Genomic DNA, 15253 nt, shown 5'->3' on the forward strand with positions numbered 1-15253 from the left:
CTCATACCGCTTTACAGGCCGAGGGAGCCGGCGTTTGTCTGCAGACCGTTTTTCCAAGTCATGTGGCCAGCATGACTAAGCCGCTTCTGGCCCAACGGAACACCGAAACCAGAGCAGCACACAGAAACGCTGTTTACCTTCCCACTGGAGTGGTACCTATTTATCTACTTGCACTTTTTGGCGTGCTTTCGAACTGCTAGGTTGGCAGGAGCTGGGACTGAGCAACAGGAGCTCACCCCATTGCAGGGATTCAAACCGCCAACCTTCTGATCGGCAAGCCCTAGAGGCTCAGTGGTTTAGACCACAGTGCAATATAAAAAAGCAAAACCACTGAATGCCCATACTGGAGATACATTTGTGAGTGTCATTCATGCTCTCGCCATAGAGGCAGCACCTCCGCCTTCTCCTTGGCAATTAGAAGTCAGGTTAACACACCCACACCCTAGGGTTGCAATATTTCATAGATTCAGGACAAAGCGCTGCCTTTCGGAAATTCCCCATATGGCAGCCGTACCACACCCTGACTCTTCCAATTCAACTTGGGAGCCATCCCACTGACTCCCCACTGGCATATTTTGCTTCCTACTAGACCTTTTGATGACAGTGAGTTTTTCTTTTGAGTAAAAAGGCATAGGGTTGCACTATGGACAGAACTAGAATCTTCTCGCATAAATGTAATGGCCTATTGGGATTCTTTTCTGTTTTACTTTGATTGCAACAGTAGTGCAGCAACCAACTTCCTATTCTTTTCTGACTGCCCAGTTCATACAAGCAACTTGTTATCTAACCGAAGCCATAATAATTTTCAGGGCCCATTTAGCTCACTATTGCCAGCACTGACTGGACAGTAGGGTTTCAGGGAGGAAGTCTTCCTGGACCTACTTGGAGATGATGGGGATGGAATCTGGGACATTTTTGCATACAAAACTGCAGCAGTGAGCTAAGGTCCATGCAATCCTAAATTTGCCTGCTTACACAAGTAAATCATAGTGAGTTTAATGTGATTTATTCCCAGATAAGCATTTATAGGATTGCAGTCAAAGGCCAGATCTGTACGTTTAAAACACCTTGCTGTTCCCAAAGAATGCTGGGAGTTGTAGTTCTGTGAAGAGGAAACTACAGTTCCCACGATTCTTTGGGGTCAGTCATGTGCTATAAATGTACCACTTTTACTTTTACCACTATAAATAAATAAATACCGTAAATCTACCTACCTTACAGGGTTGTTGTGAGGATAAAATTAAATAAATAAAACAAAGGACGGTATGGACCTGCGCTTAATTCCTACCCAGTAAATGTACTTGTGGCTGCAACCTGCCTTAACCAGCCCTTAAGATTCTAATGGAGGTTTTTAATTTGTTGCAATGTTCGGTGTGGATTTCAGGGTTGCAAGAACCACCCCCCCTTGCCCCTGTAAAACAGGCGCTCTCTCTCTCTAATATTCCAGAGAAACTAAAAAGAAAAGTCACTGTTTAGAAGAGCTCGTCTCTTTTATGCGTGCAAAGATTAGTTTTGGATGCAACCATTGGGGATTGCACCAGGAGGGTGGAAAAAACGCTTTTGCAATGGCTCAGAGGAATGCTCTGATGCTTGGCCTCGCCTTTAATGAAGTAACGCCCCCGCCCCGCCCCCTGGCTATGGAACGTTTGCGTTGACGTAGTAGCTTTCTGTAAGAAAATCAAAGGGCAAGTCGCTGCTTGGCCACGATTTTGCAAATACAACTCGGGTTGTTGCTTTGCTTGGCCCGCGGTCACGTGCGTTGCTGTTTTGTAGTTCTCCCATTGCCCGGCGGGTTCGATATTTGCAAGGCTCGGTTTTGTTCTGTTCCTACGTTGTGACTCTTCTGCTGCTGCTGCTCCTGCAAGGCAAGTGACTTTATTCATGGTTTTTCTCTTCCTGTCTTAGAATAAGGCAGCAGCCAGCAAACTGGTTTTGTACTGAACCTTTTGTGAATACTGTATATATAATTGGTGAACAGTGAAGGGATCCTGTGCAGACATAAATGGGAATCGGATTAATATCAGAGGGTAGTGTCCCCCCCCCCGCCATTACAAAAATTCAGAGTTTTAATAAAATAATGCCTTATCGATCTAAATTGGCGCTTTTGATTAAGAGTGCAGATTCACAGAACTCTTTCTAAGCCTGGGTGTTCCAAGATTTCAAAACAAAACCCCTGAGAATTCTCTACCTTCCAAGAAAAAAAACCCTCCGACAAAACAGATATCTAAATATGAGTAACACATGTGCGTTTATTTTGAAAATAATTGTCAGAGAACTCTTTGCTGCTAGTTACATGAGGAACTTTTTATAGACATACCTGAAATTAAACAAATTACTACATTTTTAATTCTACCATTGCAAGGAGTATAGGGTATAGTTTTAGTCTCACAACCACACAGTGAGTTAAGTTCAGATTGAGGATGTTGTATGTTTTCCTTTAATCTGTTTCCCTCTCCCCCATAATTTCAAAATTTAGAAGAGCATGCTAAGGAAATGTAACTATATGAGTCTATTATTATTTAAGTCTGCAGGTGTTTAGCAAACCAATGTATAAACCCAACATTAAAGATGTGTCTGTTGAATTCATTTCATGTTTCTGTGTCCATTCCTGGTGAATGTACTTACAAACACATCTTACATTGCTCTTTTCAGCAAGTGTTTTACAACCCTTACTTCATTTCTCTCCTCTACAGTTTCCTTTGAGAGGTAGAGAATTGCTACTTGCATGGAACACCATTTTCGATTGGTTTCTCCAAAACCACTCAATAAATCCAAGACCAAGCTAATATATTTTTTTCCTTTTGAAAAAGTGTTTTCCCCCTTATTATTCCTTAAATTAATATACTGCTTTCCATCCAATGATCACAGGGTACCTTAAGGTATAAAAACACAAAAATACATAACCAAAATCCCCCCATATTTAAAGGCCCATAAATTGGGGTTTTTCTTCTAAGCAAGTGGGGTTTTTTCATGAGCTCTGTCAAAATAATCCGAAACAATGGAGGCTGTGAGCAGGAATATGTTAAATTGTCATTTACCTGCAGTAATCATGGGAGAATTTATAGAGTTCTAGTCTTGTCTTCTGTATTTTATGGTTGCCCATATGCCTGAAACAATTTAAATTGGTATTTGGTGGGTAACTTCTGAGACCTTATTTGCAAGGCTGAGAATATGACAAATGCTGTGTCATTGGAAGAACAGTCTATACTTAAGACAGTTTTAGCACAAGGTGCAAAAAGTCAATTTGTATCTGAGTTCCATCCGTTACAAACATTTACCACGTACATATCTCTATTGCATTCCAGAATGGGGTTGGACTGGATTGGTTTTGGCTATGCAGCTTTAGTGGCTTCTGGCGGGATGATTGGCTATGCAAAAGCAGGTATAGTATTGATGTCTCCTCACAGTCTTGTTTTCTGGTGTTAAATAGCCATTCCAAACCTGGTGCCCTCCAGCAGTTATTGGACTCCAGCTCCCATCAGCTCTAGCTAGCAGAACCAATGGTCAGGGATAATGGGAGTTGTAGCCCCGCACATCTGGAGGGCACCAAGTTAGGAAACGCAGAATTATATTCTCTGAAATGGACGTCCCTCTTGTAAAAACGGAAAACTTCCAACTATGCATTCCTACTATCAGTCTATATACAGATATCAAGCTGCTGTTACTCGTTTTTGCTGTAGGGTGCTGATTAGCAGTTGTAGGGAACTGACACCCTTCCTATGAGAAAGTGCTTTAGAATGATAAAGGCACAGGCTGATAATCTACGGTCTCAAGACCCAAAACGTTTGCGTGTTGCAAGCCACATTGTTTTCCCCTGACTTGCGCACAGTGCCCATCGAGGTGTCACATATTCACTAAAATTTTACTCAGAGTAGTACTGAAATTAATGAAGATTGGGTCCGACAATTTCAATTTAACTAAGTTAAATACCACCCATGGTTATTTGAACAAACATGTTGCTCTGTGATTCTAACATGTAGATTTTCACCTCTGCAGAACAGCTAAACAGTTTATCTTGTGTTGCAATGGCATATTGTTAGCATTGACAGAACTTACCTACTCTGCCTAGAAACAAGAACTTCCTTAACGTTTTGAGGGAAGCAGAAAACCCCCTCAAAAAAAGCCATAATTTGTGTGAGGGGTTTGGAATATATGTAATATGTGTTTTCTTACCAAACCTAACACAGACACACAACTACCTAGGCAGCAAGTAATGTATTTTGTGTTCATAGAGGGAAATAATTGTTGGGGGTTTTTTCTCCCCATGGTTTTATTTCTACAAATGAATAATTTAACAAGAAAGGTCTCTTAAGAACTGATGGTAGCAGTTCTGTAACAAAAGCCATTCGGGGCATATTTTTCTCTGGGCTTGCATGTATAACTTCCATTAACCTTGATGGAAAATCGATGTATTGATTTGTGATGATACTCTTCATGTGGTGAGGGGCTTCTTACAGGATTCTTCTTGCAGCATTTTGAGTAGTTGGAATGATGGTTAGAGACATAATGGTCGCTGAGAATAAGTTCAAGGTGGGGGGGGTGAACCCAGATGGAAGATTTTTTTTGGTTTCTTTTGTCCTTCATTTTAACTTCTCTGTGGCTGGAAGGCAAGCAAATCAAAATTTAAAAGAGGGAAGCAACAACCTAATGCCATGTTTTTTAAGATAGCTAGGAGAAGAGATCTAAGTATTTGAATTCCAGGATTGGCTTTTTATTCACAAGGGCATTATGAAAATGACAGATCACACACTGATTATGAGAATAACAAATGATTCCAGGTCGGTTCATTGGCATGATGGAAGGAAGGCAGAATGCCTAGACAGAAAATACTCAAGGCCATTTTAACAGTGCCCTTGATGCTTCAAGTCCAATTAGGTTTGACCTGCAAATGGAACAAGTGGTGTTAGAAATCGGTGCTGAGTGCTCCCTTAAGCCTTATTAATGGGACCATTCACCAGTAGCCAAAGGTGGTGACATTTCATCAATTTCGTTTGCAGGTCACCTCTTTATATATAAACTGATAATGGGAGTAGAAGCAGCCTCCTGAGGCCACTTTCCTAGAATAGTGCAGGATTATCCTTTGCCCAGAGTAACTGTACTAAGGGCTCATTTAAAAGGACGCTAAAGTGAATGTTGAGTTACACCAAAGTAAATGTTAAGTTTTACTATGGGGAAGTTGTGAGGAAACAACAGAAAGAATAGGGTGTGTGTGCTTGTTTGCTTTTTAAGGTAGATTTCTATTTCTGGTTTGTAGGCTGGCCCGATGTAATGTCAAACTTTGATGTGATCAAACCATAATGTGAGAGAGGGAATTACCGTAGATTGCATGAGAGAAGGAGCAAGTATCTATGTTCAGCACCTGGACAAAAAAACAGGCCATGGTTTGCTGTTATATGTGAACAATGTCTTCATCTTTGAGTAGATGAGCAATACTACTAGCCTTTTTTATTATGTGAAAAATATGTTCATCCTTCAAGTAGATAAAACGGGAAATGTAAATAGTTGGGGTAAACCTTACCTGTTTCCCAGATGGCGCATATGATTATGAGGTTAGCATAGTGTACTGGTTTTCCATCTGGTGGGCTGCAGCCTGATTCAAGGTGGGTTGCAATAGAAGTTTAAAAATGGGTCCTCAAATGCATGTTTTGATGACAAGTGGGTTCTTAGTCTGAATAGGTTAAAGATATCTGGGACAGCAGATATCACACATTTTGTAAGGCAGGATTTTTCATGTTTTTCAGACCTAGGATTCACTTTCAATACCAACAGGCAACATTGCACCTACTTAATTTTTATTTTATTTTTTTACAATATACAGTCATCTTTCTCCTCTGTTTTTAGCATGCTCTATCTTCCTTTGCCTTCACTTACCAAAACCTTCCAAGAAAATGGTGGTCCCACTGGTGCGACCAACCTTGGTGTGCCTTACATGCGGATCTGACCCCACCAGTTCAGGGCTTGCGCTATAAAGCATCAGATCAATTCAAATATTAAACATTTGAGCAATGCTTTTTTTTTTAGCTGAAAATTACTTAGAACAGAATAAATTTTGTTGGTTTGGTTTATGTACCCCGTTTGTATCTACAGCTTAACAAACATTACTTGTTTTATTTATTCCAGGTAGTGTCCCATCTTTAGCTGCTGGTCTTCTTTTTGGGAGTTTAGCAGGACTTGGAGCTTACCAACTTTCCCAAGACCCAAAAAACATTTGGCTTTCATTGAGTAAGCATAACTGGGAAAATGTATATATGTGAATTACGTAAAAGTAACTCTTAAACACAACCCTTTGAATGCATCTGATGCATTTTATTTCATTGGTGTACCATAACAACAGCAACAAAACCACTTGATACAAGCAGCAAAGTTAAATACCAATTTTATCAGGAGGCTGAATTGGAATAAATGTGGGGTCCTTTCATGTGTACTGTTGTGTGTTGTACCAGGAAGCAGATTCTGGAGCACACATGCATAGCATCATTTGATGAATTAAACCACATGTATCAGTTAAAGCAATCCTAAACACACTTACTAGGGAGCAACCCCATCCCAACACTGTAGGACATCATCAGGGATGATGGGAATTGTAGTCCATCATCTGGAGGACAGCTGGTTCCCCATCCCTGCTCTGAGATATATCCCATGCTCCCAATTGTGTGCTGTGATGCAACTTGCAATTAGGAAAGTGCCTCTGAACATTCCTTAAGAGTACATTTTCTCAGCTGCTTAGCCCAATTGCACAATGCTGTTTTTTCCACTACATTTCTCTGAAGTTAGATTTTAGGTAGAAATGGATTATTCATCATTTCTGTCTGGTAATAATAATAATAATAATAATGTGTAATTTGAACTTGGTGTGAAATTTCTGGAGCATTTTGTTGATTAGGTGGTCAACAAATTTTCAAAATAAATATTAAATAATTGTTTGGTTGAAGTTACTAAGGAGTGTAAAACGGTTACATTGGTACACATCTTTGAGCTGTGTGTGTCCTCGTTTGTTTGCGCATGTGACATAATAAAGTTGATAACTTGGCTTTTTTAATCATTGCCCTCAAGTCGGCAGAAACACCCCTGATATAATGCTGCTTCTGTTTCTATCTTTCAATTAGTTGCTTCTGGAACCTTAGCTGGTATTATGGGCATGAGATTCTACAACTCGGGGAAATTCATGCCTGCAGGACTGATTGCTGGTGCAAGGTATTATGCTGCGTGTTTATTTTATTCGTTTTGCTTTTGACATTAAGGCTGCATTCCTGTTGCATACATGCCAGTTAAAATCAATGGGACATACCGGTACTTCTAAACAGGCACAGTTAGGATCAGGCTGTAATTTTCGTTTTATAAAATTGCATTGTAGGAACTGTATTGCATAACACTTTTTGGAGATAAGCAATTTTGTTGTGCATTTCGGTACTTCTTATTAGATAAGAGCATTTTATTAAGCAAGATCTGGTTTAGGTTGACCCATTCTGTGGCTTTCAAGATTATACATGCCGGCCACCTTTCAAAACCTTCTCTTCTCCCCCTGCTCCATCTCCCATAATCTATATTTCCACTCATTGGCAACCAAAGCCTCCTATTAGCCATCCCTTCAGCCAATCAGCAGTTGACTTGTTGATAGCTTAATTAAAATTCTTAAGTCGCCTTTCTTAAACATGCCCCAAGATGAGTTACAGATATACAAAATACACAACATTGTAAAATGAAACAACAGTGAAATCATATAATACTAAAAGCATGCATTCCATAAAAATTAACGAAACAGAACTGGTGTACTCTGAAGCTAAATCAACCTGGTGGCTACGTCTGCATTTCTCCAGGAAGGGAGATTTTCTCATTTGCACTGTAGACCCCTTGGGAGAAATGGGGGCACAGACTGTCTTAGCACTGCCAAATAAGCATTACCTGGTCCTGAGGAACTGCATGGTTCCAGTTTGGGAAGGCTAAGAGTTGGGGCTACTGACATAATGGAGAACTACTGGACAACATGTTTGCTTTCTCCCATTTCTGTCCCAGCCTCTGAAATAAAATATTGGAGGTGTGTTGCACATGCAGTGAGTCAGAAGAGCAATTGTGTAGGAGGTGGCTTCGCACAGGTCTGTCATATAGATAAACTTGACTACATTTTCCTTTAAAGCCTGCTGATGGTTGGGAGACTTGGACTGAAGATGTACGAGAAGCCACATGAAGAATAACAGGACCTCACACGAGGCTTGAGACACATGGATAAGAAGACCGAACACCAGGCACCAGGATGAGTGTGCTATGGGAAAGAGAAGGACAAAGAAAGAGCACGCCCTAAATATCGAGGGCCCTAATTTTTAAAAACATATGATACAGGTCATTGACAGTGTCTTATTGTGTACAGAAATGTTTCCTTTTCACATTCTAGAAGTAACTACTGTTTATGATATGAAATTCAGTGTGGTATATTTGTTGTAGATGAAGACAGTGTGTGTTGGCTGGAAAGGCAAAGGCAGGCTTTTGGCTTAACCGATAAAGAGATTATAAATTATAAGGCAGCAGGGAAGGCGTGGTTGCATGCAGTTGTTATCTGTTCTGCTGCATGGAAGCAGCAGAGAACAGGGTCAGCCTAGCTTCCACCATGGCCCATATTGCTTTATTCTAAAAGCTGTGGGAATAGTCCCTTATGCTGGTGTTCTGACGTAACAGTACTCTTCCAAATTCACGTAGTAATAATATTTACAAGGATGTATATCAAGGCGAATTTGATAGAGTCTGAGAGCCCTCACCTTACCTGCTTCTTATAGCATGTCCAGGGAGCCTTTGTCACTTCAGCTGTTGTTGGATTCCAACTCCCATCAGCCTCAGCCAGTAGGGTCAATGGTCAGGGATGATGGGAGCTGTGGTCCAGCAACCACTGGAAGGCCACAGCATACTCACCCCTCTTACATATAAGGATGTTTTTGCAGCCATTGTAAGTTGCTGCAGATGCCATCATAGTTTCAGCGGAGGAGAGGATCAGGCTTAACCCTGACGGAGTTTTCAGCTAGGAGCTTGCTTCTATAGAAACATAAGGGTAATATTTTTCTTACCATGTTAAGTAAAATGCTACTGGTTTTTCTTTTTCTTTTTAATTAAACAGAATTATGGTAGTCAAAACTATTCTTTACTGGATTGGTATACTTTTGTGCTCTCTTTTTTTCGAACTTATTTTTATTATTATTTTTGAAAGATGCAGTCTTTGATCATATATCCATGTCTTTATCTTTTTTAATATAATGAATTGGTGGGAAATATTGAATTCAATCCATATATGCTATTTTCTTACAGCATTAAACCCTATGCTGACGACTTGACATTTCTGTTGTGATTGATTTAAAGGTAACAATTGCTTTCGTAGTGTTTGTAACCAAATGGGAAAAAGTTTCTATAGTTATTCAACCAGACATTTTCACATCTTTGAGAATAATGGTGCAATGCCCAAAACATGGGAAGCTATTCAAATTGTGATTTGTATACTGGGTGTGACAGGGACACTGACGTTTTAGTTAGGATAAACAGGATAAATCATTGTGTGATGCATCCATAAAGAGTGGAGACTCAGGCAAAAACCTTAGTCTGATTGCCTGTGTGTAGAATGTGGGCCTGTGCTGTGTGATGGGCAGAAATTCATCAGCGATCCTTTCCTATCACTGTAGTCCTATGATGAAAAATGTTCTATGCACCTCTACCAGCAAAAAATAACAACGTTGTTGGGACCCCTGCCCTGAAGAAGAATGAATGGGAGGTGTTTGTTGCTAACTAACATTCAGTTAGTCTTGTTAGGGGTTTGTTTCACTCACGACCCAACTATGTATTGCAGAAAATAAGAATGGTTAAAATTCTTTGGTTTGCACTATTACTTGGGTGCTAAAACCAAAGGATTTATTATGTGCTTGGCAGGCCACAATATCTGGCTAGTGTGCTACCTTTAGTCTGGGGGAAGCAGTGGACAATTTTGATAGCCTACTATAGATGGAACATGCACATATAGCACACAGCGTCTCTGTATGATAGTACGGATGAAATGAAATGATAGGCTAAAGCTGCTTCTGCGTTTTAGGCAGCCAATGTGAATGGATAACAAGGGGAAAGGTCAAAAGTGATGGGGTACAACAAGCCTAGGGGAGGAGCCCCCAAGCAGACCTCTCCAGAGACAAATGTATAGCGCTCTGGTTTGAACAGACACATTAAAATAATACGTTGTGTGTGGAGCGTATCTGCATTAGCATTTGCAGGTTGAGACGACAGAGGGTGCTAAAAAGCTTTGCTGTCTCAGATAGGATTAATATGGAATTTAAAAAACACACAGATGAAACATGAAAAATTAATGTAAATCCAAGCTTCAACTTCTTGGATAGAAATTGTGCTGTTACGATAAGACATGCTTGTTGGCTAAAGAAACTTGAGAACGGCATCAAATTTCAGGAATGATGGTTTGCAACATACTCTTGAGTTCAACATTATGGGAGCTGTTGTCCTGCAGCATTTGGAGGGCTACAGGTTCCCTAACCCGGACATACTCCCATCTGATCTTCAGGAGCCACTTCCCTGTACAGTGGTACCTCAGGTTAAGAACTTAATTCGTTCCGGAGGTCCGTTCTTAACCTGAAACTGTTCTTAACCTGAGACATCACTTTAGCTAATGGGGCCTTCTGCTGCTGTGCCACCGCTGCCACACAATTTCTGTTCTCATCCTGAAGCAAAGTTCTTAACCCGAGGTACTATTTCTGGGTTAGCGGAGTCTGTAACCTGAAGCGTCTGTAACCTGAGGTACCACTGTACTGAGAGAATTAAGAAGCTCTCTTAAACTAGATTACCTGAATGAGTCAGGGAAAGGTAAATCCAGTGATGACCAACTGCAGGCTGGTTCCTGAACTTTCTCATTTCAACATGAGAGAGAGGGAGAGTGTACAAAACATCACCCTCCAACAAGTATTTACATGCGAAATATGCTGACAGACAAGCACTATTTGGATCAGTTTCATGGCCAGCACCGGAAGAGGCTACAGAATCCAAATCCACTTTGTAACCTCAAGTAAGGAATCCTAACACTCATGCAGGAAAGGCAATTAGCTGTGTAAGTAGCAGAGCCTCACTGGAACAAAGGTTGTAATGTTCCTTCAAAGGCACAGGGGACTTGCTTATCAGGTGCACTGTAGAAAAAGAGATGGAATTAATGTTATCCCTTAGCAGGGCTGCAGGGTCTGGCAGATTTATTAGTCCCTTCCTCTCATAAACATGTCATCCTCAGGAGTTGATTCCAAATTCTGTTTTATTAGCGTTCAGCTCCACATCAAGAAGAGCATAAACAGGCTGCTGAAGAACAGTAGGGAGAAAATGCATTAAATGTTTCTAAGACAAAAATAGGTGCAGTTGAACCTTGGATTGTTAGACAATGCTTGGAAATGCAGGATTATGTTCTCAGGGCTGTGAGAACTGTGTTGTCTCAAATTACTAGAAGCTGCTTATCGTGGTTAAGAGTGTGATCCAGGGAGTTCCAGGTTCAATCTGAACTTAATTCACCTAATGAGCTATTGTTCAGCTCCCTTCTAATTATTTATTTATTTATACATACATACATACCCCACCTATCTGGCTGGGTTTCCCCAGCCAGTCTGGGCAGCATCCAGCATATATAAAAATGTAATAAAACATCAAACATTAAAAACTGAAAAACATTAAAAATCTATAGTTGGCTTGTCAACTGATGACAAAAAGAGAGTCCCCACTGGGTGGTGGTTGTTTTTTAAATACCTCTAAGATGGTTGCTAGATGTTTCTGTGCAGAGTCTCAGAATCTGGACCATTGCTGGAATTTTTTAGTAAAAACAGCATCATGTTCACATGCACTGAGGTACCCTGTCATTAGAGCTGAGCATCCATTTAACTCACTGCTCCATGTAAGGTTGCTCCATGCATGCGGTTCTTTCTGAGCCACTTCTTATAGACTCTGAAAGAGGTGCAGAAGTCCAGAAGAGACAGGATGAACATTGTGGCGGCAGAACAATGCGGTAGTGGTTGGATATCCAGGTGGAAAAGAGCACAGGGCCCCTGCACCCTCAACAGTTGCGTAGCAGAGTTTCAACTGATGTATCTCCATTACTCACTAAGCCACCCTAGGTAATAGCGTGACATGCAGTAGCGCAGATTGCTCTCATACTTGCTTTGCTGTCAAGTATGAGTTTTTCGTCACAAGTATGATCTGTTGCCATTGTTTTTGCCTAGAGAAGAATCTGAATTTGTTACTGCAAGGTGGAAGGGTGTTAGCTCAGAATCCCAGATAGTCTTCAATTTATTGCAAGGCTGACATTACAAGGCGATCAAAATAATTACAACAGTACCAGATCCTTCCTGTTTCTAAAGGGCAATTAAAAGAGAAAGAGAAAGAATTTGTCTGTATATCAATGGAGAATGAGACTGAAGCTAGGAAAGAAAAAGGATTGGCCAATTAAACAACCTTATTAAATGAGAGCTAATTATGTTAATCTCTCCATTTCTTTCCTATCCCAGGCTTAATGCAGCCATAATGAAGGGAGGTTTGGACAAAGGCAGCTCACAAAGGTCAACCTAGCCTTAATTGTCTTGTTTAAACTTATACTCTCAAAGTATAAGTTGCTGTCTTGAATGAAAATGTAGCATTGTGACACTGCAAAACTAGCTGCATTACAAATTATTATTGGCTTCAGTGCTCCATTTCATAGGATTAATTTTTTTCAAAGTGTTATAAGCAGAGCTAAAATGTTAGTATAACATCAATCTTGTTTAAGATATTTATATTAGTTGGAGTGTTTGATCCGCCGCTGCTGCTTTCTGTCACTATTGGGTTTTTTTGGATTTTAGTGTTGTTTTAATATGCTGACTAGATAGTAAACTGCTTTGAGCATTTATTTAAACAGAAAAGCAGGATAAAAACATTTTAAAATGAATAGCAAAATAAATTGAATACATTTCACAGCCAACATGCTGAATCTTTACACAGAAGATGTCCTGATGCCAAGGCACAATTCAGTGGTGGTGTAGAAGAGGGAATTTCAGCTGGTGTAACTTGTGTGTCTCCTGACAGACCATCATTACCTGCCAAAATTCCCCCCTTTAGAAAGCTAAAGGTCATTCCGTCATTCTAGCCCAGGTTTGTCAGTGCAGTACACTTGGGCACCAATGTGCCCAACAGTACCTGCAAAAGGTTTTAGTAAGTCTTCCTTCAAAAATCCACAATGCTTTTGAGTAGCTGCTTTTCCCACTCAGTTGCTGTTGCAATGGGTTGACCTCTCCTACATAGCTCCATGGCAGCCATTTTGTGTTCTGCCCCACCTGCATACCAGCCATTTCATTACTGGCCCCATTGCACTTTCTCAAAATCCCAAATGTGCCCACTGTCTATTAAATGTTCGGAAAAAGTCAGAAGCCCAAGGCAGTACAAGTTTCTCAACTAAGTTTAATCAACATTTTTCGGTGACAACAGCTCACTCATAGGAACACAAGAACCAAACTGCCTGGACAACACAATAATAATCCTGAGCATGAACTGACCGTTGCCAGTTGCCAGTTGCCAGTTGAAAGAGCATGCGCTTACTTGCCATTAGAATGTTCGTCTACCAATGCTTCTACGATTGGTTAGAACGCACCTTGTAACATAAAATGTGTTAAATCCAATACATAACACTCCCCCCCCCAACTTCCTAACAAAAGGAACAAACATAGTCATCAAGGTGTGCCAGCCATTTCTGCTTCTGCTGGGACCGTCGTGGTTCCTGTGCCCGAGTGGATGACCCAGGAGGTTCCTCCGGTACCCATGGTCTGAGTGGGGCGGTCAGCAAGGCCAACTCCGAAGGGGTCACTGCCAATGGAGCCACTGAGGAGTCGGGCCTGAAGTCGCCCTGCTGGGGTAACTCAGTCACCGGCAACCCGTCTGGTTCCCACCCTGGCCTGGGCACAGAATCTCCCGAAGTACCCATTTCTCTGTCCTCTGGTTCCGCTTGAAGTTCTGTGTTCGGAGGTGCCCTGGCTGATCTGGTCGAGGTGTCTCTTCCAAACCAGTCCCCCCTCCAACCTTACCTCGTAGGAAACCGGAGCTGTATAGCGGGCAATGATACCAGGGACCCATCCCTGTCCAGGCCCATAGTTTCGAACGTAGTGTCCCCTGGGGAGAACCCTCTTGGAGCCCCCCCCCCAGTGGATGGCTGTTGCTCAAGAGCCCAGTCAGGGTGCATACAATCAAGGAGGGTAGTGAGCCTCCTCCCCATAAGCAACTCTGCCGGGCTCCAGCAGGTCACTGCACTTGAGGTGATGTGTTGGACTAATAAGAACTCCACTAACTGGAGAGTCTAGTCTCCATGCACTATGCGCCTAAGCACATCTTTGGTAGAACGGACCATGCATTCAGCTTGGTTGTTAGTGGCTGGGTGAAAAGGAGCGGAACGAATGTGGCGGATTCCATTCTTGGTTACAAATTCTTTGAATTCCGCCAAAGTAAAAGCGGTCCCATTATCACTCACCAGTGTGTCTGGCAAGCCGTGTGTCACAAATAGCTTCCTGAGTGCGTTTATAGTTACTCTAGCAGACACAGTTGAGGTCAGCACCACCTTGAGCCACTTGGACTGAGAATCGACCACTATTAGGAAGTGTTGGCCCTGAAAAGGCCCTGTGAAATCCACGTGCACCCAAGACCATGGGGATTGTGTGGACTCCCAGGACTCTACTGGTGCCTTGGGTGGATCCAGCCAGGAGACCTGGCAGGGCCCGCAATATTTCACCCAGCCCTCTATCTCCGCATCTATGCCTGGCCACCACACATAGCTACGGGCCAATGTCTTCATCTGGATGATCCCCGGGTGAGACACGTGCAGCCCTTCTAAGACTTTTTTCCTTAATGGGGGGTGGGGGGACTATGACACAGCTACGCCATAACGCGCATCCTTGGTGAGTAGACAGTTTGTCTTTGCGGGCTGTGTAGCATGAAAATTCTGGACCTGGCTTCCTAGGCCACTCCCCCCCCCCCCCCAGTCCAAGAGACAGGACAACAGCCTATCGTTTGTGGCTGCGGCAGCAATGCCCTTCACATGCAAGGGTAAGAACACAAGAACCAAACTGACTGGACAACACAATAATAATCCCGAGCATCAACTGACCGTTGACAGTTGACAGTTGAAAGAGCATGCGCTTACTTGCCATTAGAACGTTCGTCTGCCAACACTTCTATGATTGGTTAGAATGCGCCTTGTAACATAAAATGTGTTAAACCCAATACATAA

The 15253-nt window shown here is 41.8% G+C and overlaps 1 protein-coding gene across 1 annotated transcript; it reads left to right on the forward strand.

Moving 5' to 3' along the window:
* Positions 1-3224: 3224 nt before the first annotated feature.
* Positions 3225-9312, forward strand: LOC309373809 (transmembrane protein 14C-like). Its single transcript, XM_081918359.1, has 4 exons — positions 3225-3382; positions 6121-6222; positions 7107-7194; positions 8135-9312. The coding sequence occupies exons 1-4, from the start codon at positions 3307-3309 to the stop codon at positions 8190-8192; spliced, it is 324 nt and encodes a 107-aa protein (XP_081774485.1). The 5' UTR covers positions 3225-3306; the 3' UTR covers positions 8193-9312.
* The last annotated feature ends 5941 nt before the right edge of the window (positions 9313-15253 follow it).

The sequence above is a fragment of the Podarcis melisellensis genome (genome assembly GCF_964234715.1).
Source record: "Podarcis melisellensis genome assembly, chromosome: 7".
Taxonomy (NCBI): Eukaryota; Metazoa; Chordata; class Lepidosauria; order Squamata; family Lacertidae; genus Podarcis; species Podarcis melisellensis.

Coding starts and splice junctions, on each gene's coding strand:
- LOC309373809 (XM_081918359.1), top strand. CDS start 3,307: ATGGGGTTGGACTGGATTGGTTTTGGCTATGCAGCTTTAGTGGCTTCT. Junction 3,383..6,120: donor GATTGGCTATGCAAAAGCAG/GTATAGTATTGA, acceptor TATTTATTCCAG/GTAGTGTCCCATCTTTAGCT. Junction 7,195..8,134: donor GGACTGATTGCTGGTGCAAG/GTATTATGCTGC, acceptor TTTCCTTTAAAG/CCTGCTGATGGTTGGGAGAC.